Below are 24,895 nucleotides of genomic sequence, written 5' to 3' on the forward strand. Positions count from 1 at the left end.
TTGTGTTATTACAAAATTTATTAAAAATAAATACAGCTTCAGTTAACAAAGTTAGAGATCAGTTTTCTCATTCCTACTAAAAATTTAAGCATTGCAGATTATTTTATTAAATACAAGAATTAAAGAAGTTATTACTTTTAAAATACCAATAATATAGTATTGATCTACGAATAAGTAGGTATTGATACATAAATTTCGGAATGCATTTTATGCTGTAATCAGTTACAAAATATTTAATGCAATTAGTAGATTAATCTAGTGTAAATATTCTGGAAGCGATGTCATCCAGCATCCAGTCCATTCCCTCTAGGAGGTTCTCTCCTGTCACTGCAGAGCAGCGGATAATACGCCAGTGGTGAGTCTTAATACTGTCCAGATCTAAAGCCTGTAATTATTTAAAAAAACAATAATTTGTAATTTCATTAATATAGTTTCTTTTTTTTGTAAAACACCAAAAAATGACAAATATTTCAGTATAACCTGCTTCATACCTCTCTGATCTCCTGTAAGGTGAGTGCCCCAGGCAGGTCGGCCTTGTTGGCCAGAACCAGCAGTGTGGCGCCGGCCAGCCGCTCCTCCCGAAGCAGGGAGTGCAGCTCCCTGGCACAGTCCGCCAGCCGCCGAGCGTCTGCACTGTCCACCACCCACGCTACACCGTCTGTACTCTCAAAATAGTTCTTCCAATATGACCTAAAAATATAGTTGTTAAGCCAAATGCGCTACAGTTATACCATAATATCATTACATATTATTATAAAAAAAGCGACTTTGTTCCCTTTAATCTTTAAAACTACGCAACGGATTTTGATGCAGAGTGATTCAAGAGGAAGGTTTATAAGTATAATAACATTCATTAAATAATGGAGAAATACTGTTATTGTTGGGGTTTGTAATGTGATGACGTAAATAATTACATTTTTTTTCCGCTTACATTGCAAACGCATGCTGAACCCTACGAGATTTATCAAAATAATGTACTAAGTATTTGTACACAATGAAAAGGTCTACAGAAAACTCCGCGATGGTATATTATGTCTATATCTGGATATCCCACAATAACAGTATTTTGTCATTTACTTTTAACAACAAATAATGGCTAATTTTCGAAGCGATTTTAACCAATACGGCATTAACCCTTATTCAATAATTAAACACTGTAAATACATTGTTGATTTAACCGATTCAGTGCGGTGTCATTTTTGGCAATTTCACGCGCCTGGCTGCGAACAGATATTTCGTATCTCCTCTGAGGCGCCTACCGCCAGGAACTTTGATATCTCCTCTCGGGCGCCACCCGCCAGGGATTGTAATTTATCGCTGTTTCGTCTGTTTCCAATTGTTTTTCTTTTAGTAGCGACCCAAAAGCGAACGTGAACGGAATTATAGTTCATTTCAAGTATTTAAAAGTGATTATTTACGTGTAGAAACAGAAATGGAAGGTAAGTAACTTATTTTTATCGGGTGTTGTAAACCTTTGGCTATATTGATCAATTTATTTTCGTTTTATTGTAGAACAGGATATTACATGCAAGTCATGTATAACGCCAAAAAGTGTACCTACTTTTTATAGCATTTTATAAACAAATAAACGTTGTTTAAGTGGTAGTTTTTGAAAGAAATATCTGAATTCAACAAATCAAATCAAAAAAGGAAATGATGTATTCTACGAATAATAAAAACTAAGAAAGAGTAACTGCGTCAAAAAAATTGTTCCGCGAGCTACAAAAAGAAACCAGACTACATGCATACTTTATGCAAAAAGAGACCCGAATACATGCATAATTTTGTGTAATTATACAAGTGACAATAATTAATGTAAAAGGTTTTTTTTTCGGCGATATTATGTATGGAGCATGCAACTTTTTCTTGCAAAAACTGTGCTGAAATGAGCTCCAGTTCCTAAGATGTTCCTAAATATTTTTGTTATTTTTTCTTGGTTTATATGGTTACTTATATCGTGTTGCAAAATAGTTTAATTGTTTTTTTTTTTCATAATAACCAGTTTTTTTTAATTTATTTATTTGAAAGTGGAAATTTTTTTGTTGAAAATACATAGTGACAAAAATGTTAAAATAACGCAATTTTTTTATTTCCAATATGTTAAAATATAGTCTTATTATAATAAAAGATAATGAATTTAGCGCTCTTTCTTAAAAATCCGGTTTTACAGCAAATATTGTAAGCGGGTATGTCATACCCTGCCACATACTCCTTGTTACATTTTTTCACCATACTCTCGCCGGGTTAATAATACCACCAACTTTAGAAATGTTTGTTTCATACCCGTGCGAAGCAGGGGCGGGCTGCCAGTTAGTTATAAGAATAAATTATGTTGATGAGAGATTTTGCTGGTGTTGGCGTTATATATTTATAAAATGTTTAGGACTCCTGAAGTGTTAGTTTTTATGCAATATCCTAAATCTAACACTGTACACATAAAATACGTGACGAATAAAGCCACTTTCATTGAGGGGAAACCTCTGAAAAATGTAATTTCATCTTAATTTTACAGGTAAACATTTTATCCCCTCTCGGGCGTCACCCGCCATACAGAAAAGCTACCCATGATGCCTATCGGTGACATCCGCATGGAAACGGTTAATATAGATCTATATGGCCCTTCACAGTATATGATTTAAATGAATATTTTCGAAGATAATATTATTACATATTTAAAAATGGGATATTATTAAATGCACATCAGAATAATTTTTCAGCACACTACCTTAACTCCGCTAATAAACTGAATGCATACCAGAAAAACTAATGCTGATCAAAAAAACAATTGATTAACTGAACATGTCCTCCAAAAAAAACATAAACATCATACAAAACGAGACGACCTTAATAACCGAATTCACACCAAAAATATGGTTCATACATCGGATATATTATTTGTAAAACTAAAATTTAAATTGTTTATCAAAAATACTAACTTGCACTCTAAATTGGACAATCTTACAACGGAATTTCTAAAAACAATATCGAAAGGTGCACCACAATAAAATCAATTTCTATTATCAAAACAAGTCTACAAATTGACAAATCGTGCAACTTTATGATGAGATATGGTGAAAGATTTTATCATTCCAAAACTATATAATTCAAGGTTTCTTGATAAAAATTGAGAAAAATTATCAAAATTTACTACTATATTGTAATTGTATGGGTTAATAAATTTATTAATGATTCTTAAATAATTAATAGCAATGTTCGCCCAATACGACTTGATTGGGTTAGGTTAGATGGCTAAGGCGGGAGCGTAGCGCAGCGTAGCTCCCGCCTTAGGCATCGTGATTATTTTTTGTGAACCACCCAGTAGTAGGAGCCCCGCGTAGCGTCGACTCACTACGACTCGCTCTTTGCCGATTGTTTATTATTATTGTTTTTAAACTGAGTTACCATTCACTGTGCCAAAGTTTTGTCCATGTTAAGTTAGCACTTGATGATTTTTATGTGTTCTTAATTATTATATGAACATAACAGATTAATATGGGTTTTATTTAGAATAAATGATGTTCCTAAAAGTAATTTAGGTGATGGTTTTCCTTTAAAAAGTTGTAGTATGTTTGTTGAACTAAGGAATTGTTAGATATACTATCTTAATAATAGTTATTCGTTCAGTAAAACAGTTATGCAAATAACTTTAAATAGTATGCTGAATTCGCATTATTTAGGGTGCATAATTAGTGTGCAAGTCAGTATTTTTGGTGAAACTTTCAAATATTTTGATCGAGAAAAGGGAATATACAGATATTGATTTAAATACATGCCTTTAAAAATTGCGAGACAGCTTTTGCGGTGGTATCGAACAATGCGGGTCACGGGTAGTAATAATGAATATAAATTAAAACTGCTGAATCGATTTTAATCATTTTTCAGTGGCTATATATTCTATACCCGTGCGGGTCGCTAGTTATGTATAAATATACCTTTGAATATTTGCAAATGCCTGTGGAATGTGGCATGGCCTTCAGTAATAGATAAACTTACTTTTTATACAATAGGAAGATAAGCAACTATCTACTGTTTCCATCTCACCATGTACCTTACTCTGTTACTATCTTCTAGTAACAGAGCAAGGTACATGGTGAGATGGAAACAGAAACACATTTTCACAAAAAAAATATTGAAAAATTACTCTCAAAACGAATTTTAACCTTATTAGAAAATAACAACACCATCCTAAATCATCAATTCGGCTTTTGACAGAAGCACTCAACAATTGAACAAGTCCACCAGGTAGCTCAGATAATTAGAAAATCGCTAGAAAATAAGGAATATGTCTCTTCAGTGTTTTTGGACATCAAACAGGCCTTCGACAAGGTATGGCACGATGGCTTACTTTGTAAAATTAAGCAGTGCCTACCTAATAGCAATTACCTTTTACTAGAATCATATATTATAGAACTAATTTTTCAAGTTGTAGAGTCGGATTCCACCTCTAAATTCTACAAAATAAACGCAGGAATACCTCAAGGCTCTGTGCTAGGTCCTATACTCTACAATATATACACCTATGACCTCCCAACATCCCATGAAGCCGAGACTGCTACTTACGCTGATGACACAGCAATTCTAGCGACGAACGAAAACCCCTCTGCAACGGCATCTGAAAAACTCCAAAATGGACTAAATTCAGTGACCAAATGGCTCCAAAAGTGGAGGATAAAAGCCAGCACTACAAAATCTGTGCAAGTCACCTTCACGCTGCGCAGAGAGGACTGTCCCCCCCGTCTCCCTTGAGAACACTGTTCTCCCCCACCAAAACAGCATTTTTGCCATGTAAGGCGTCTGTCTAGGTGTTTACCTGGGCATACACCTAGACAGACGCCTTACATGGCAAAAACATATAAAAAGCAAGAGGGACGAACTGAACATCTAATTCAAAAACCTTCTCTGGGCCTTGGGCTGTAACAGCAAATTGTCAATGGAAATAAACTGATAATCTATAAATCAATTCTGAAACCAATATGGATGTACGGCATACAACTATGGGGGAGTACAAGTAACTCAAACATCTTAACACTCCAAAGAATGCAAAACATGATACTCAGAACAATCGCTAAATCCCCATGGCTTGTCACAAACACTGAGATTCACAACAACCTAAATATACCTACAATAAAGGAAGAAATTCACTCAAACACAGAGAAGTACAAAATACCACCACCACCCGAATATCCTGGCATCCTCTCTGTCTAGTCGAAATTATAATAAACGCCTGAAAAGGAAGGACATTCTTTAATGTTCATTAATATTGAGTAAGCTGTCCACGGTGGTGGAAGCACTCTACCTGCCAAAACCTACATCTCACCTGCTTATAGTTTTGCAAACTGATTGCAGATAAAATAAAAATAAAAAAAAATTTCACAAATCACATATTATTTAAAATATTGACAAACCTGAGAGATTTTTGACCTCCGACATCCCAAATGTTTAGTTTGTATCCCCGGTGCTCCAGTGTTTTGATATTGAAGCCCAGTGTGGGGGATATGGTGTCTATAGGCTCGCCATTGAAACGTTTCAGAATTGTTGTTTTACCTGCGTTATCTAGTCCACTAATTTATATGTTTTAAGGAAATAATAAAGAAAATTTTTAAGCATAATAATAATTGTAATAGTATGGAAAAATTTAATTTTTAAAACATTAGATGTCACAAAGTAAAAATACAGACTTGGAAATTTTATATAACGCTTAAAAATTTTAGAATACGAAACATATTGAGAGGAGTCATTGCTTTTTTTGTACCAGAATTCATAAACTATGTTACTTATATAGTATGCAATTGGGATTAACAGGTGACGCAATATCACACGCAGATATAATTTTATATAAATTAAATAAAGGATACAGCATAAGAATTCTCATTTCTTTCTCCTTTTGTCGTAGCTTCTTCAAAATCGTCAAAAATCCCATCTTTCTCTTTTGTTATTTACTTACATGCTGTGAAGAAGAGAAGACAATAAGTTCAAGGTGTGTAGTTTATATAGGAATAATTATTTATCCTTCTTGTTTTATAAAATGTTATTCTGTCGCAATAAATATTTCAGAACATACAAATAAAATGAAAATTAAAATACAATGTATTTTGGTTTACAGGAAGATTCATCAATCACGGCGTTCACGGGTAGTTGATAGACATTGATAGTTGATTGACACTTGACAGACTTTTTTCTCTTTTCTTATTATGGCACTTCGGCTATAACCATGGCCAGTGGTCGAGTAGTATACTATGGCGGAGATAGATTGAGAAGAATTGCTCGTTTAAAGATATATATAAGATTGTTTTTTGAGTTTTTGATATTCATTATTGATATTAGTCATTAAATATCCGTTATCTTGCACAAGTGCAGGTAAGATGTTGTCAAAACCAAAATGTATAATTCCTGTGACATTTGGAATTTTAGCTAAAACATCGTTATAATAACTTTATTATCCTATTCATTGGAATATTATTGCCTCTTTTTCAAGTTGAAATGTATCAAGTTTTATATTTTTTTGCCCAGTTTTGTAGCAATTATTGATGGTATTCCCTGGTATTACCGATAGTTGTCTACCCATACGCCATCTAGTTACTAAAATGGAAACTGTTTGACAATCAAATTAAAAATATAGGAAAATCCCTCATTGTCAACGTGTCGATAAGTGCCGACTGGACGTCAAAAAAAGAGTTCTGTTGTCATGTATCACACGTCTCTTTTTACCACGCAGTGTTACTGATAGTGATTAGTGACATCTCGCTTGCTCATGCCTTTGTTTCTCTATTCCGCTAGGTAATAGGTTTCATGTATGAAGTGTAGATGTGAATTCGCATGAATTCGCAGTTATTAGTGGAAGCTTTTATATAATGTATTGTGTTCTAACTTTTGTAGCTTATTTGTTTCGTATCTGCGGAACAAATAAGCCACAAAAGTTAAGTTCGTTTGAGTAGTTTATCTCACAAATCACTATACTTACAACAGTTCCTGAACTGTTGTATTATAATAGTGATTTGTGAGATAAACTACTTAAACGAAGTCTACTCTATTCACTATTTTGCCGATGGGCATGCATTTCAAAATGGTTTAACTTCACGCGGGCTACTGATAAAGCCCCGGCGGGCCGCAGGTTGAGCGTGCTGTTCTAAAAGTAAAACCAAATGTTGCGATTTACAAAAACACTAAAACATTCATTGCTGTGATTCATTGTCTGTGCTGAATTTAGCTATGGATCGAAGAAAGAAGAACCCATAGACAAAATAAATCCATCCATCCATGGCCGATCTTATTGCTGTCAAGTCTCTATTTCTATTTTAATAATGAAGCACCGTCAATGATTTTATGTGGGATTAAAGTGAGGAAGTGATAGTGTGGTGGCACGGTCTCGGTGATACGGCTCGTTGGTCGGCAGCGCCATGTTCAGCGGAACGGTGCGCGTGAAGGTTTGCGAGGCGACGGGCCTGAGACCGACCGACTTTCAGAAACGGCACAACATGGCCTTCGGAAAGCCAGGTGAGCCCCGAATATATATAAATCCAGTGTAATATTTATTTTGCACGCCCCCAAAACTCGGCGCGAAGGCGCTCGGGCCCACCGTCGAGTAGTGCGCGCATAACGAGCTGGATGTGTTTACCGTGTCGAGTGGACGTAATATTAGTAAATAGAGGATATTTTTCAGACGACCAGCCGATAGATCCGTACGTTTCGATCGACGCCGACGAACATCACCTGGACCGTTCGACTACAAAGCCGAAAACGTTCGACCCCGTCTGGAACGAGACCTTCATCCACGAAGTGCAGAGCGCTACGAGGTATCGCCGCTCGCTCCGCTGTGTAGTAGACGTTGTCGGTGTGGTGTGCGACTTTCACGGCTGTGTTTCTGTTGTAGTTTGGGTATCACGGTGTTCCACGACGCCTCCATTACGCCCGATGAGTTCGTCGCTAACTGTACTATATCATTTGAGGACCTGATGCACAGAGACAAGGATGCCACAGATTTTTGGGTGAGTCAAATTTTTATCAGGAATGACACAGTAGAGAGACAATAATAATTATAATAGTTAATGTTTTTTGTAAAACGAGCAACACCAAGGCAACCAGAAAACATATTTGTAATAGCTTTTATTGACAACAATAAGATAAGTAATGTAGTTGTATTATAATTATTACTAGACATTGGATTATATGCACAATCAAAGTGCTGAAATATGCATGCAAATATGCACGAAAAAATGGCCGAAATATGCACAAAATATGCACAATCGAAAGTCACTTATTATAAAAATGTATTCTTTTTGGAAGAGTTTTCCGGTGTTGCTCATAATAAATGCACAAATTTTCATAATTCCATTAAATCCAGGACTTTTTCTTCTTTCCTTACTTACAATCTTAGTGCCCATGAAAGTTAATTACTGACTTTATTAATTTTTTTTCAAATGTGGCCAACTACAAAGAAACATTTTGTTTCTAGAAAGATATTGTACTTCGGGTGTATTGCGGAAGTCTTTAAACAAGGGTGGGCTACATATTTGAAGGATTTTGATCTATCATACCTCTATTTCGTGGCCTCGGTGTGTATTATGATAGCTAGTTTGGAGACAAGGGCATAATATGGCCGAAATATGAACTATCAACAAACAAATGCCAAAATATGCACTATTGCTTAAAAAGCCCCATTATATGCATTTGCATATGCAAGTATGCAAATGCATATAATCCGATGTCTAATTATTACAGTGTTGAAAATATATTGTCACGTCAAAACTCTTAAACTCACTGTGATATTATGTTACTATTGTAAAAGATTTTGCCAAACTCAATGAATTGCTAATTAATTGGTACTTTAAACATAAAAGAGCTGAAACAATTTTTGTAACAATAATATTTCTAGATACTAATATAAGATAGGATCCATCCACAGAAACATAATTTTATAATTATTAGCATTAAGGTCTGATAATACAATGATCTAAGTACTATTAGGATACAACATTTTGAAGTTGATTTATGTGACATTGTCCTTCCATCACTCACAGGTCACTCACATACCGGACGGGGTTGCTTATCTTAAAATTCTTGTATATAATATAATTGGAATCTCGGAATCGGCTCGAACGATGTTCATGAAATTTAGTATATAAGGGGTTTCAGGGCGATAAATCGATCTAGCTAGGAATCATTTTTATAAAATGTCATTTTATTCGTGTTTTATCGAATACCTCAAATAGCTAGTAGTTGTTAATATGATATGCTTAAATCCATTTTTAAAAGTCATATTATATCATTGATTGAGAATCAATAATAATAAATTGTTATTTCATAAGTAAAAAGTCTCTTATAAGATTGTGCAGCTTATTTTGATGACTGATCTGCATTAATAAGGCAATAATAAGGCATGGTGCACCATAGTTAAATACATGTTCCAATAAAAAAGAAAAGAAATGGTGTTCTATAATTATCTTGAACATGTACAATATGTCAAATAATAATAATTAATAAATAGTATGTAATAGTACAATAACACAGTAATTATACAAGGAATGAGGTATTGTATAGCATATAAGTATTCATTGTACTGGCTACCGGTATGGCATAATGTATCATTAATAATATGCCATAAACTGAGCTGTATGTCGCAACTCGCAACTATGTGACAACTCATATTGCTACAATATGAGTAATAGACTAGTTCTTTGTTGAGTTATAAATACCTAGGAGCATACTAGTTACTCTCCTATAACTGTTCTGGTTAAATATAAGCATAAATAACAAGATTAGACTTTATTTCCTTATGGTGTCAAACAAGTGACCTTAAATTGGCAGCATTACATTGTCTATTGTTTTGTTTATGTTTAGTTAAATTCATTTATTAGATTTGAATAGGACTACAACAATAGTAATATTATTAGTGGTCTCTAGATAACAGGCAGGCGTCTCTAGAATAACAATACTAAAAGCATGCAACTTAATTGCGCCGACATTCGTATTCTTTCGTATATTTCACGGGAATTAAAATCATCTCATCAATCCGTTCAGTGGTGTAGACGGTAGAAATTATCACACAGACACACTTTCTCATGTATTATATTTTCTCATGTAATAGCATGGGATAGTATAATGTTATATTTTGCTTTAATTTAAAGCTGTAACAATATCGCGTCTCACAAAATATTTAAAAGTCTAGGGCTCAGCCAGCGCGGCTCAAGGCGCGCGTAGTGCGTGCGGGCGTGCGTGCGTGCACATATGCGAGCGTGCCCCGCCGACATTGGCGCTCGCCGGGTGCGCCCATTAAAATTGTTGAGATTATGTTCGCTGTAACTAGTCGGGGCTAACCCGGCCGCGACCTATATACCCCAGTCGACGTAAAAAGAAGAAATTCGGTGGATGCGACACGTCGACTCCAATCACGAGTCCATTAGCGCGCAGCCAGCCGCGAGCCGGGCCGCCTCCCGCCGTCGCCCGCCGTCGCCCGCCGCCGCTGCAGATTACACCTCACTATTTATACACGGACGAGCCCACACCACCCCGCCGCAGAGATGTTTACTATGAACTCTCATTCTAACTATAATAAGAATTCAAATTAAATTATTACTCTCGTTTTGCTAGTCCACTTTTTTAAAGAAGGCAGATAAGAGATCACGGCTGGTCCTATCTCTTCGACAATCGAGATTTTTGTGTTTATTGTTACCATAAGGGAGATACATATTACAGTCGGCATGGCGCGGCCATGCAGACTGTACGTGCGCCGCAGACTCGATCACACAAAAAGTGTGCCGTCTGCGATCTCGCCTTATAATCCTAGCAAATGTGCTATAGATTCGTTCTCCAGAGTCAGGGACAAAGCTAATTAATATAAACAAAAGAATCAGACGTAGTACGATAAGAATACCACGCAGAAGCTTCGTTTAAAGAACACTGTATAGCAGGTACGAAGTAAATATTATATGCGTGTTGCAGTTGCGTCGTTTTAAAAAACTTTCTGCTTAAGTCAATAGATGCTAAACATTACATAGGTAGTCCTTTTCTGTCTGGGCTATATTATGGTCTCCTCTCTTCCCGACACTTTTCGCTAGTACAGTTAAATCAGAGGGAAGTGTGTTCCCACGCCCTGTCCACGCCGCAAGCCGCACGCGGTCACCGACTGAATCACGCGTGCGGCTGACTCAGCAGCAATACCTACAATGTGTACAATTCCTCCCGCGCGACGTCACGCGCCCGGCGCCCGGCGCCGTGGTCGCCGTGGTCGCCGTGTCGTCGGGGTGATCCTAACTCACCACTCACTAGTTGCGAAACACGTTGCCGGAACTGATGCTGGTGCAGCGGTGATGCAATGTCTTATGTCATCCATACTTCCATACCAATAATACACATACATTCGAAAGTACCTATATCTGTCTGTCTGTTACTTCTTCATCGATCAAGAGCTTAGCTGATTTTGATAAAATGTGCCATTGAGATATTTTAGGCCCCCCCCGTAAAAGATGTAGGATTGTTTCCTTTACGAATAACTTATAAGCCAAAGCTTCTCAGAAGTCTACACAAAACCATAACGCATCAACGATTGGTAATTTCGTAGGCAATGTTTCACAGCTAGGTAGTTTGAAGATTTTGGTATCCATGTTCAGTGTGAGTAGTTAGTAGGACAATTTTACAGTAATTCATTTATAACAGACTAGATGACGCCCGCAACTCCGTTGCGCCAAAATTAGTTTATCGCGTGGGAACCGTACATTTTCCTGGATAAAAAGTATCCTATGTCCTTTCCCCGGACTCAAAGTATCTCTGTACCAAATTTCAGCCCAATCGGTTCAGCCGTTTAGGCGTGAAGAGGTAACAGACCGACAGACACACTTTTGCATTTATAACATTAGTATGGATTATGTATTTATTTATGTATTAAATTTTCAACCATTTACAACTGACAAAACTGCTGTATTTGCTGTAAAAAACGAATCTAATAATTGATTACAATCGGTTTAGTAGTTTAAACGGAAGAGCGGTATAAAAGATATCCTTTCGAGTTTGAAATGTTAGTGGGTGAATGTGGATATGGATTAAAATCATCTTTAATACGTTATGTGAAGATTGAAGTGTATGTAAACTGCCCAGATTATGTAAGAGTTATCCTGGCTGGATTCATCAACTGTTCTTAAGACGCTGGAAAAATTCTCACTCGTGTATGAAACGGTTTAACAATACATTACCTGTCTACAGGTGGACCTGGAACCGCACGGGAAGCTGCATCTCAAAATAGACCTCAAATGGAACTCACAAGGTCAGTACACATCGCCCGCCGCCCGCCGCCCGCTGGACCGCTGACGGCGAGACTGTTATAAGTGATAACGCTGACCCTATAGACCTATACTTTACACTTGCACTACTCAGTACTTCCCTACGATTGGAAACAAGACGTGAGCTTTTGTTGTTTCTGAGGACACAAATTGGTACAGTATAAAAGAGGATAATAATATTATTTATCCGTGTTCGACTTACATTTGAAAGACTGGCAGTTTGTTTTTACAATTGGACGATTGTTCGATTCCGCGGATTTGAATCATCGTTGTACTTTCATAAAAATGTTACGTTTTAACTACTTATCATTAAAAATGCTATAGGTAAGTCCTAGAGTCTAATAACTAGACAGAAATCTAGGTAGACAGCGGCATTGCCACAATATGACGAATATCGCCTATAAGGCCTCGATTCGCAGGGGCAAAAACACATTTTCTTTCATATTGCAGTAATATGTAGATTTCTGGAGCTTAATTTTTCAGTAGTTGACTGTTAAGTTGATTTGGCAGTGGCGAGCAGCGGCGGCAGCGGCGGCGCGCGCGGCGGGCGCGAATTCAAGGAGGGGGTGGGGTTCGCGCGGCGGCGCGGCGCGCTGCGGCGGCGCGTGCACCAGGTCTGCGGACACAAGTTCATGGCCACCTTCCTCCGACAGCCCACATTCTGCAGCCACTGCCGAGAGTTTATATGGTGAGTCCGAGAAAGCGCTTTAACAGTCTTAGGCCGGCCATAGACGGACCGCATCTTGCAGTCGATGAGCTGTCGCGTTGAAACCGCACCGACCGCTCAAGAACTGTTCGAGCGGTCTGTGTATTGCGGATATGAATTTAGTATGAAAACTGCAGATCGCCGTGCAGTCGGTCTCGACTGCAAAATGCGGTCCGTCTATGGCCGGCCTTACGTCATTACATAATTTTTATGCCGCTGTAAGACAATTTTACAAGATGTTAGTGTAAACACCGTTATCCTTGAAACCATCCACCGTCAAAATGAACAACTTTTTCTATGACGACCTCTGTGGCTCAGTGGTGAGCGCGTTGGTAGCTCAAGCCGGGGGTCGCGGGTTCGAATCCCGCCGACGGAACAAAAAGTTTTCAATGTTCCCGGGTCTGGATGTGTATTAAATATGTGTATGATATAATAAAAATCTTAAATATATGTATAGTATAAAAGTATTAAATTAGGTAATTCCGATGTCTGGTACCTGTAACACAAGTCCTTTAGGTGCTTAGCACGGGGCCAGACTGACGTGGTGTGAAGCGTCATTATTATATTATTATTATTATGTTATGAGAACAATGCTGGGAACTCAAAAAAATCCATCCTCATACCCATACAAATTGCCGATCCGGGCATCCGTATGGGTATGAAGACAGCTTTTTTTTTGAGTTCCCAGCATTGTTCTCATAAAAGAAGTTGGTTCCAAGGATAACTGTGTTTACACTAACATACTGTATATTTCGCATCTATTTTTTAATGTGTGCATTGAAAAACATAACTTTGACTTTGTGTGTAAACATTTTTGAAACAAATATCTAGTACATAATTTGTTTATGATTGCTATGAAAATAATATGATTGTTATGTTCACAGGGGCATCGGCAAGCAGGGATACCAGTGTCAAGGTAACACATTTAGCATAATATAATATTATGATATTGTAGCTAACCCGACATAAACAGAAGGGTGTTATGAGCTTCCTTACAGAATATACGTTTCGTAGTTTCTACATTAAAAAATAACAAACATTTAGTAGTTTTTATGACACAGGTGTGAAGTATCTAGATTGAATTACAATATCATCGATGTAAATAATGTATTGTGGTGTTGCAGTATGCACGTGCGTGGTCCACAAGCGGTGCCACTCGTCCGTCGTCACCAAGTGCCCCGGCATGAAGGAGGAGGTCAGTACACACTACTTTATCTTAACTATAATAAGCAAAAATGAACTAGACACCTTGTTCTGCGGAAACTTTATAAAATAATGGCAAGTTAACTTTAACTTGCCACCTACTTTATAAAGTTTTATGATACAGAAGTCTGTATCATGTATATTCAAAACGATCTGTCTTTTATTGTTTTACAAATATCTAAATTCGTTTGAATACCGTTTAGACAATAATAGAGCCACAATAAAAGCTATTTCATAATATGAAGTTGCCGAGTGCTAACAATTTGGTACTTGAATTTTTAAAGTAAAATTAACTATAGTGAAGTGTGATATGTTTCTCTATTTCTTGACTAAACTACTCTACTCTTGTCTCGACACAATGCAATTGCAGTATTTGAAAAATATAAGAGCCTGTTTCACCACTTCCTGATAAGTGCCGAATAGGCTATCCACCACTTAACTTGACAGATGAAGTATGGAGAATCTGTCAAAAAAGCTGTGAATAGCCTATTCGGCACTTTATCAGAAAGTGGTGAAAGAGGCCCTAAGTAATATGTAACTTGTAAGATGGACATACCAACATAATCTATGCCTTATCTTCTTACTGCATTGTTTCAATTGATCGTAACAAAAGCTTCTTGCCAGACTGCCGTAATCTGCGATATCAAATACTATGGTGACACATTTTATATTGAATTATAATATTAATAAGCTCTGTTTGTTATGAGTGGGCTATTTATACACTGACACATTCCCAGTCGGATGTGACTTGTTTGTTTGTCCTCGCCAATTCATCATACCCTTTCCTGGGAAAGTCCCGACTCCAGATCTTTATGCCCATAAAAAACCCGATTTGCTTATTATAGTGCTTAAAAGTGTTCTTTTAAAAAAAAAGCATAGACGACGACGATTACCTGGTTGTACCTACTTTGCCTTTATTGTGACATACTGGGCCTCTATCATGAGCTCTTAAATCCATTCACTTTACGTCCTTATACTTACTGTATAAGGACGTAAAGTGAATGGATTTAAGAACTCATGATAGAGGCCCTGAACTTATAATACACAAGCTATCTGAAATAGGTGATGAATCATCACATACAACAACATCATCAGTATGTGGTACTTACATACGTCATAGAGTACCGCCGCTATTCTCACAAACACAATATCATGTAGTTAAATAATGTTTTTATTATTATTAATTATTTAACTTGTGTGGTAGAGCGCGGCGTCGGTGCGGTTCAGCGTGAACGTGCCGCACCGGTTCGTGGTGCACTCGTATAAGCGGTTCACGTTCTGCGACCACTGCGGCTCGCTGCTGTACGGCCTCATCAAGCAGGGCATGCACTGCGAGACCTGCGGCATCAACGTCCACAAGCGCTGCCAGAAGAACGTCGCTAACAACTGCGGCATCGACACCAAGGTCGGTCGAAACGTCCCGACTCCTGATAATAGGGATATAGATAGATATAGGGTGTACATAAAACGTATGACATTAACTTGTAGGCCATGGGTGCGATGTTGTCGGAGCTGGGCATCTCGCCGGACAAGACGCCGCGGCCGCGCGCGTCCAAGTACCGCGACACCCCGCTGCTGGAGGGCGGCGCCGATCTCGCCAACGCCGACAGCAAGGAGGACAAGGGTCAGTTCCCTTTGAGGAATTAATACATCTAATTCAGTCATTTGAAGCCTAGCCAGAAGTAAAGGAAATCTCGTCACGAGATGTACAAAGTGAATTCTTCTGGTCGTGCTTTAATATTGTTTATTTTAAGTGTCTATTTACCTGTGTATCGCACGAGTGTCGTCGTCGTGGTTATGTGCGTATGGTGACGTATCAGCGTGTGTGTGCGCAGGTGGCGCGCGCGGCTCGCACTGGGACGAGCTGGCCGAGATATTCGCCTACCACCCGCCGCCGCAAGAAGGTCCCAAATAAAACATTTTTCAGACGCACACATTAACAACGGGCGCTCCGGCTTATTGAATCGCTTAGCGAGGAAGAGGGAAACTAAACTCTTCTATGCTTTTATGCAGGAAATTCGCCTTTTTGTACTATCAGAGAAGTTGATTTCTAGGCAGATGGGAGACCTACGTAGTTTGGTCGCGTTACGTCAAACCCAGCCGACAGATCACTATTAACAATGAATTGACGTTATCTGACCGAATTAAGTTGGTCTGTCAACTACCTAGGAATCAATTTCCTCGATGGTACATAATATTTTTATATAATCGGTTTAGAGGTGTTGGAGTTAAACCTATATTAATGTTACTTCGACTAACTTTTACTTCTGATGTGCACTAACTGAAAATTATAATATAATAATTAAGTTCAGATTACATAACGTATACGCTTAATACCTCGATCGTGGGAATCGCAGACACAATAGATTTTCAATTGTTATGCGACAGCCGGGTGCCGCTTGGGGATTAATGGCTTAATATAAACTTGTGCTTACTACTGAACTCATAATAAATTGTACAGTTTGGTTCAGGTGTCGTAGAGGGGAGGCGGTACGATGTACGGCGAGGGCGAGGTGTGGACTGTGGTTTGCGGTGGTGTGACGTGCGACCGGTGTGTGTTGCAGGCGGCGCGGGAGGTGGGGGCGACGCGGAGGGGGCGGAGGGGCGCGACAAGATGACGCTGGCGGACTTCAACTTCATCAAGGTGCTAGGCAAGGGGTCGTTCGGCAAGGTGATGCTGGCGGAGAAGAAGGGCACGGACGAGGTGTACGCCGTGAAGGTGCTGAAGAAGGACGCCATCGTGCAGGATGACGACGTAGAGTGCACGCTGACGGAGCGGCGCGTGCTGGCGCTGGCGGCGCGGCACCCCTTCCTGACGGCGCTGCACTGCGCGTTCCAGACGCCGGAGCGGCTGTTCTTCGTGATGGAGTACGTGGACGGCGGCGACCTCATGTTCCAGATCCAGCGCGCGCGCAAGTTCGACGAGCCGCGGGCGCGCTTCTACGCCGCGGAGGTGACGCTCGCACTGCAGTTCCTGCACGCGCACGGCGTCATCTACCGCGACCTCAAGCTCGACAACATCCTGCTCGACAGCGACGGCCACTGCAAGCTGGCCGACTTCGGCATGTGCAAGGAGGGCATCATTGGTCAGTGCATCGTTAAATATACATAATACATTAAACGCTATAAAACTACTGTATGTAATTATGTGCAACTTTGATCGATGTTTTTTCTGAAAGCCCTATTTTTGTCAATGACAATATATTTTTTTAAGGTTTAAAATTAATTATTGAATGACATAAACTTGTTCTATTAAAATACTAATAGTAATAACAGCTATTATCAGATCACTCGCTAGAAGTTCCTTGAGTGTCCGAAGTTTACTAGAATGTTTTTTTCTTATTATTTAAATGAGCTGTTTAAACGCAACATTACTTATACGCAGTAATATTGTATTGCTTGTCGTTCAGACGGCGCGACGACGACGACGTTCTGCGGCACGCCGGACTACATCGCGCCGGAGATCCTGCAGGAGCTGGAGTACGGCGTGTCGGTGGACTGGTGGGCGCTGGGCGTGCTGCTGTACGAGATGCTGGCCGGCCAGCCGCCCTTCGAGGCCGACAACGAGGACGAGCTGTTCGAGTCCATCCTCCACGACGACGTGCTCTACCCCGTCTGGCTCTCCAAGGACGCCGTCAACATACTCAAAGGTCGATACGATATAGACATTACATATAGATATAGACACGTCTGCCCGTGTGGCCACATTGTTTATTATTGTTGTTGTAACACTATAAATTACTCGTAAAAACGTCAACGAATATAGAGCATATTTCTATTGACTATTGTACCTCAGTTATGCTGTTGGTTATCGTTTAGAACGATATCTTTTACAAACGTTTTATATTGACGTTTTTCTATAACATAATTTTACGATTTAGAGTTGTACACATAATAATATGAGAAAAATAGAAATATAATACAAATATAAAGAAAATGATACAAGAGATGAGCTTGTTTTGTTAATTCGGTAATCGCTATACCGTACTGAAATAATAACGAATAGTCGTACGTTTGCAGGATTCATGACGAAGAACCCGGCGCGGCGGCTGGGCGTGCTGGGCGGCGCGGGCGGCATCCGCGCGCACGCCTTCTTCCGCGACATGGACTGGGACGCGCTCGCCCAGCGCCGCCTCCGCCCGCCCTTCCGCCCGAGACTCGTGAGTACCCCACCCACCTGATATCAACTTGATTCCTAGGCAGATTCGCAGGTCCCCCGCGTAGATTAGTAGTTTGGTCGCGTTACGTCAAACCCAGCCATCCCAGCCAAAAACACATCACAATAATTCACAATGAACATTGAATTGACATGATCCGACCAAATGACGTTGGTCTGTCAACTGCCTAGGAATCAATTTCCTCGATACAATTCTTGTCCATTTTGGTCGATGTTTTTAAGCAGCTCACCTCACTATGTAGATTAATCTGACATATGTCAAATGTGGCCTGTTAAAATGCTCCGACTGTAACTACAACTTTCGAGATTTTTCGCAAATAAAATTGTTCTTCGTCTTAGGGAGATCGCAGACGACAGACTCTTTGTGCGATCGAGTCTGCGGCGCCCATACAGTCGGCATGGCCGGCCATCGTCTATCGTCTAAAAGTCCATCGTCTGCGATATCTCTTATCAAAATGAAGCTAAGTACAAAAAATTTGCTTGACAGCTCTTAATTAAAAAAAAAATGTTCTACGGAACCCGGACGGTACATATACCGTCTAATACCCGAATAAAAGTATAATTTAGTACTCCGTACATTCGCAGAAGAGCAAACGCGAGGCGGCCAACTTCGACGCGGAGTTCACGAAGGAGGAGCCGTGCCTGACGCCCGTGCCCAACGACGTGCTGCGCGCCATCAACCAGGTGCCTACTCCTCATCCTATTCATGCCCACTTTATCAGTTTTTTTAGAGTTTATTAACTCACTCGACGAACTCTGTGGCCCGTTGTGGTCGACGGAACAAAAGATTTCGATGTTACGATGACGACAAGATATATACAGCGTCTAAAATGATGTTAGTGAGCTTCGGCCTGACCGAGCATGCTATCTCGCTCGGTCGGAAGATCTTCTTTTTCGGCGCTTTTCAAATCGGGTTCTATTTTAGGGTTCTGTAATCAACAAGTCCACGTTGACTACGGAACCGTAAAACGGAACCCTAACCAGCAGAATTTTTGTATATTGATAGGTTAATTTGTAGTTATATAATTTAAGAGTAACGTTGTTCTACAAATAGAACAATCCATATTTTAGGACCATTAAATCGAAATATTAAATCCTTTCTATCTCTGTTCGCTACCACTTTCCAGATTTTTCGCAGAGGAAATTGTTGTTCGTCTTATTTAATAAGATGAAGCTACTCATGAAAAATTTGCTTGATGGTACATATTTGACGACCTCTGTGGCTCAGTTGGTGGGCTGTTGGTGCTTAAGCCCCCGGCTCGCGGGTTCGAATCCCGCCGTCGGAACAAAAAGTTTTCGAAGTTCCTGGGTCATGGATGTGTATTAAATATGTGTATCAATACAAATCTTAAATATATGTATAGTATAAAAGTATTAAATATATTTCCGTTGTCTGGTACCTGTAACACAAGTCCTTCAGGTACTTAGCACGGGGCCAGACTGACGTGGTGTGAAGCGTCCATAGATATTATTATATTATATTATATATATAAAAAAAAAATTGTAACCTGTACCATTACTTTTTAAAATGTAAATTAAAGAAATTGTCCATAGTAAAAAGCATAAAATGTTACTTATCATAAACTAAATTATTATGAACGTGGGTCGTGACTCGTGGCTTAATGATATACTCGTACGCGTTGCAGGAGGAGTTCAAGGGGTTCTCGTTCGTGAACAAGGACTTCAACCCGACGCCGAGCGACAAGACGCCGGTGGGCTGAGCGGGCGTCGCCGCGCCCCGCCTCGCCCCGCGCGCCCCGCCCCGCCCCGCGCCGTCGTCGCCGGTAAACCCCACGCGCCGCCTCGAACTCGTCGGCGGCCGTCTAGTGTTAACGTATATTTTCTTCTATCGTCTTATAGTATTAGGATCGCTTTGATTGTTATATTCGGTTGGAGGAGGCGCGCCCGCCGGAGCCCGCGCGGTGGCGGCTCGGGCGGGCCCCGGCCGGGAAGTTTCGTTATTTAGATGTTTCGCGATAGTTCGTAGCTCGTTCCTAATTAGTTAGCAGACGTACGCTTCTAGTCGATCTTTGTGTTGTATGCTTTGTGAGGAATCTGTTTCAATACTCAGGCGGCCCCGCGGCCGCCTCGCCGCGACCGCTCGGCCTCGCCGCCGTAGGCTAAGTTTTAGTAACATTTAATATATTATTATAATTTATAAGAGTGCCACCGAATACCGCGAGCGCGCCGCTGCGAGCGTGGGACCGCCCCGCCGGCGCCCGCCTCCGCGTCTCGTCAACGAAAGATTCGTGAGAAACTTGGCAGCGTAATCGAGATGAAAATTTCAGGGTGGGGGGCGACGGCGGGGGGCGGCGGCGGGGTGCGGCCGCGGGGTCGCCGCGCCTCCGCTAAGTATTATAGTTTTAATTGAACATACCAAAGTTTAGAGTAAGTCGTTTTCGAATTATATTAATCGCGTGCGGCCAAGCGCGCGCGTCCGCTCGGGCTGTCTAGTCTTATACATTTTGTCCGCCGAACGGCATCGCTTTGAAATATACGCCATGTTATACGACGTGTTCGTTTACAAAGTACGAAATACCTCAATATGCGGCCGCACATCGCTCCCGGCCGCCGAGCGCGCGGCGGGGGTTAGTCGAGTGTTCAGTGTGTCGACAGGGCAGGGCGCAGCGTCCTCGACACACGTGTATGTCTGTATGAAGCTAGTTATATCGGCACGTCGACGGGGCACCCGGCGGGGGCATCCGGCGAGACGCCCGCGCCGGCGCGACGCGGTGCATTTATACTTTTCGGCTTCTGCTGCTGTCCAAATTAAAAATTAAAACTTTTTAGATGTATAGAATAATAATAATTAGTGTAGACTGGGATCGTTAGTTGTATAAATATCGCGACGGCACCGCGGCCGGCGCGGGCGCGGCGCGAGGGGCGCCCCCCCCCCCCCCCCCGCGTCCCGCCCCGCGCTGCCCCCTCAACGTGCAATACTTCTCCCGTTTGTTGTAATATAATATTTATTCGAACGGTACAGAGCATATCTTATGTAACTATAAAGTATAAAAATAGTGAATATTTTTCGCATACTGAACTAAATTAGAGCGGAAACGACGGAAGCTCCGCCGACGCAGTCCAATAGAGCTCGAGTCCGACGTTCGTTGTATCGACGAATTGAAATTTTATTTGATATATTGTACTATTAGAGGTTTATCGGAGGAGGGAGCGCTACGAGATTATTTGCCAGATCGTATTTATTATATTATTATTATACATGACACAGATTACGTCGAGAGATTTATATTGTACGTGTAATATATAGCGATTAGCGATGTTGAATGAACTACTCGAAGCTTTATACAATTGTTGTTTATTGATAAATTTTTATTATTATTTGTCGGCCGAACGGCGCAGAGTCGAGATTATGTCACAATTTTTAGGTGCTTTTGTATTTGTAATTTAAGCGACTCCTCGTTTCGTTTCGCCGCCGCATGCCGCGGCGGAGGAGTTTTTTGTTAAGACTAGGCGACGCGGCGATCGAAGAGACGCTTCGTTATGTTGAAACAAACAAAACGCACATTATTAACGACGAATCTACGATCTCCCCGTCGCTTGTTATATTATTGTATCGTTTTGTATTACCTAATACGACATATTTTTACTTAATGTGAGCGTCGCCGGATGCGGCGACTGCTGTTGTGTTTTATTTATTACATATTATTATTAATTTGTTCGTTGCGGACGTATCGACGTACGGGTGGCACCGATCGCTGGTCGATATTTTCGCTTCCGAATGTTACGAATCTTTGTTTTTGATCTCCTTTTGGAATTCGTTTCTGGTCTCCTAGAGAATTTCGTTTTTACTGTTGATCTGTTATTGTAAGTTTTTTAATTTATTTTATAAAAATAATGCTGTCCTAGTGGTTACCGCCTCGGAATATCGAGAGTACTTAAATAATTTAAGCCGTCGGGAATTACCGCAGCCGCGCCGCTCGCCGCCGGCTCCGACCCGCGCCGTGCCATACCCCGCCGGCCGAGCACGGCGGGCGGCGCGGGTCGGAGCCGAGCCCGGGCGGCCGCCGCTTCTCGTGCCATAACTCATAGTGAAGCTGTATAATATACGATTACCAAAGTGTAGGAGCGCGCCCGTCGCCGCCCGCCGGCTGCGGCACCGGGGGCGGGACGGGCCGCTCCCGTCGCGTTGTGCTAGTGATGTCGTTTGTAAGATATATTTTTATTACGTGCAATTTTCCGACGTTTTGTACTCGTTTTGTTTTTTTGAACGTTTACAAAGATAATTTTTACGCTTGAGAGAGGGCTCCGCCGAGACGGTGCGGGCGCGGGCGGCAGGGCTCCCGCCCGCGCCGCGCTTCTCGCCCGTGTTACGTGTATAGGTGGTCGGTCGTGTTTTCGATATAGGTCCGAGGGTTTTTTTTGTATGATGACGCTCGAGCACGTGGTGGATTTTGACTTCGAGAGCATCGTTTCGAACGTTATTTCGAATAAACCGCAGACCCCTCGGGGTCGTCCGAGAGTACTCGTCCGCGGGTACGCCCATCTGTTCTGTGACACGCCACGCGACTCCTCGCGAGCGCGCGGACGACGAGGAAGTAGCCAAATATATTTAGGGTATATATATTATTTATGTTTCGTCAAAGTGTACCACGTGTGTTACATAGTCGTATGTTGCGTTAATTAATTGTAGCTAACAGAGAGGGGAAGGCGGAAGCGGCGCGCGGGGAGGCGGGGCTCCCCGCTGTGGCCCCGCGCGCCGCCCCCGCTATATATTATATAATATATAAATATATATCTATATTTGTTGTTTGTTCACGGAGCACTATTAGAACACATTTAGCGAAATAAATTATTGCATAATATAATATAGTTTTATGAGGAAATAAAATATGTAATGTAACCTACATGTCTATTAAATCGATGAAAATAGATCCGAGGCTACGTTTTATTTGGCCCCCTCCCCCACCTGTAAACTGATCCAACCGCATGTCTACCTACCTCACTTATTAAGTAAATATTGGCCGGTCACTACTACGGAACTCGGGAGTATTTGGATCCAAAACATCTATCGAATGAGGCACCTCCTCATCCCCAGGCTCTTGAGCTGAATTTGTCGGTAATGTATGTATATTGTATGTATTTATTAGCGTATCCGACGCTTCAAACTTTTTTTCTCTCCCGACATAAAAGTGAGAGTAGACCATTTTTTTTTTGTCTTATCTTTTCGTAGTTGGCGCTACTTCCGCGAGATGTCGCTGACAAAAATAAATACTAATCATAACTATTTTATCGCGTTTTTTTAAAATGGTGTTTTGTAGGAAAGACATTGGCAATTTCTTAAATGCCTTAACGTAAAAGATTTTAAATTTTATATAAATACGAGATTTTTCCCGCGGCTTTGCTCGCATTAAGAAGTATTATTATATACAAACTTTCATCCCCTATTTGAATCCTTGGGTTGGAATTTATCAAAATCCTTTCTTACCGGATGCCTACGCCATAACATCTACCTGCATGCCAAATTTCAACCCGATCCGTCCAGTGGTTTGGGCTGTGCATTGATAGATCACTATGTCAATCAGTCAGTCACCTTTGAGTTTTATATATATAGAAGACTAGCTGTCCCGGCAAATGTTGTTTTGCCATATAAAGTATTTCGCCCATATTATTTTATTGATTAAGGCTTCTACAGACGAACGGCACGTGTCGGCGGCAGTCGATGGCACGTGTCGGTAGCAGTCGGCGGCAGTCGAAGGCAGCCGACGGCAGCCGTTGACAGTTTATGACGCAAGCAGAGGGCCTACCACGACCTTTCCTAAAACTATCATGTTTCCAGAACACTTTGTTGTAAGATTACAATAACCTTACCGTACTCACTTTTTAAATACATTTACTAAAAAACAGTAAAAATGCAAAACATTGTTAAATCCGCTGGGAAATATCATCTTTTTAAGATCGCTAGTTTGACGTTAAAGTAATATATTATAGCTTATCTGTCAAACGTGTCGCTTAGTAGAGGTGGTGGTAGGCCCCCAGTTGTGACGTACCGCCTAAAGGTAAGCGGCCACAGGTCGGTATCATACGCAACGGACGTCTCGCATCAAACGGATAATTTTTTTACAGTACGTCCGCTGAATCGGCAGCGTACGGATTACCGAATAGCCTAGTAAATGAATGCTCAAAAGGGGGGTGTGGATGGAAAAGTCGAAAGCAGAAATTTTGACTTAGGAACTTTGTTTGGACAAATTTGAAGATAAACATACGGTACTGGCTAGTCGGTCATCCGTACGCTGCCGATATAGTGGACATCCTGAAAGAAAAAATATCCGTTTGATGCGAGACGTCCGTTGCGTACGATACCGACCTGTGGACGCTTACCTTTACGCGGTACGTACGTCACAACAGCAAGCGTAATAAACTATCGACGGCTACCGACACGTGCCGCCGACTGCCGCCGACACGTGCCGTTCGTCTGTAAGCGCTCTAAGTGACTAAATAAGTATGGCACCATGGCTACGTCCATCGCTACAATGGTCGCCGTCAGTCTCGAGTTGTAATAATTTACTATTATTTATT

At 40.9% G+C, this 24,895-nt stretch overlaps 2 protein-coding genes across 6 annotated transcripts; one reads left to right on the top strand and one right to left on the bottom strand.

Annotated features, from left to right (window-relative positions):
• Positions 1–24,895, bottom strand: LOC121725816 (ADP-ribosylation factor-like protein 2). Of its 4 annotated transcripts, XM_042112923.1 has the most exons (6): positions 24,885–24,895; positions 17,420–17,424; positions 5,856–5,947; positions 5,406–5,561; positions 492–690; positions 1–385 (listed from the first exon to the last, which is right to left on the bottom strand). In XM_042112923.1, exons 3-6 carry the CDS (start codon positions 5,918–5,920, stop codon positions 251–253), a joined length of 555 nt encoding a protein of 184 aa, XP_041968857.1. In that variant the 5' UTR covers positions 5,921–5,947; positions 17,420–17,424; positions 24,885–24,895; the 3' UTR covers positions 1–250. The 4 variants fall into 4 exon arrangements, with proteins under 4 accessions (XP_041968857.1, XP_041968856.1, XP_041968855.1 ...); XM_042112922.1 differs by lacking the exons at positions 17,420–17,424; positions 24,885–24,895 and adding an exon at positions 6,102–6,119; XM_042112921.1 differs by lacking the exons at positions 17,420–17,424; positions 24,885–24,895 and adding an exon at positions 6,062–6,113.
• Positions 7,228–20,762, top strand: LOC121725814 (protein kinase C). 2 transcript variants are annotated; one of them, XM_042112916.1, is made up of 15 exons: positions 7,228–7,494; positions 7,661–7,793; positions 7,871–7,985; positions 12,196–12,256; positions 12,783–12,960; positions 13,863–13,894; positions 14,103–14,173; positions 15,386–15,586; positions 15,670–15,805; positions 16,017–16,085; positions 16,746–17,267; positions 17,592–17,831; positions 18,202–18,341; positions 18,944–19,042; positions 20,005–20,762. In XM_042112916.1, the coding sequence occupies exons 1-15, from the start codon at positions 7,398–7,400 to the stop codon at positions 20,077–20,079; spliced, it is 2,169 nt and encodes a 722-aa protein (XP_041968850.1). In that variant the 5' UTR covers positions 7,228–7,397; the 3' UTR covers positions 20,080–20,762. The 2 variants fall into 2 exon arrangements, with proteins under 2 accessions (XP_041968850.1, XP_041968852.1); XM_042112918.1 differs by lacking the exon at positions 16,017–16,085.

Source organism: Aricia agestis, chromosome 4 (assembly GCF_905147365.1).
Source record: "Aricia agestis chromosome 4, ilAriAges1.1, whole genome shotgun sequence".
In the NCBI taxonomy this organism is placed as follows: domain Eukaryota; kingdom Metazoa; phylum Arthropoda; class Insecta; order Lepidoptera; family Lycaenidae; genus Aricia; species Aricia agestis.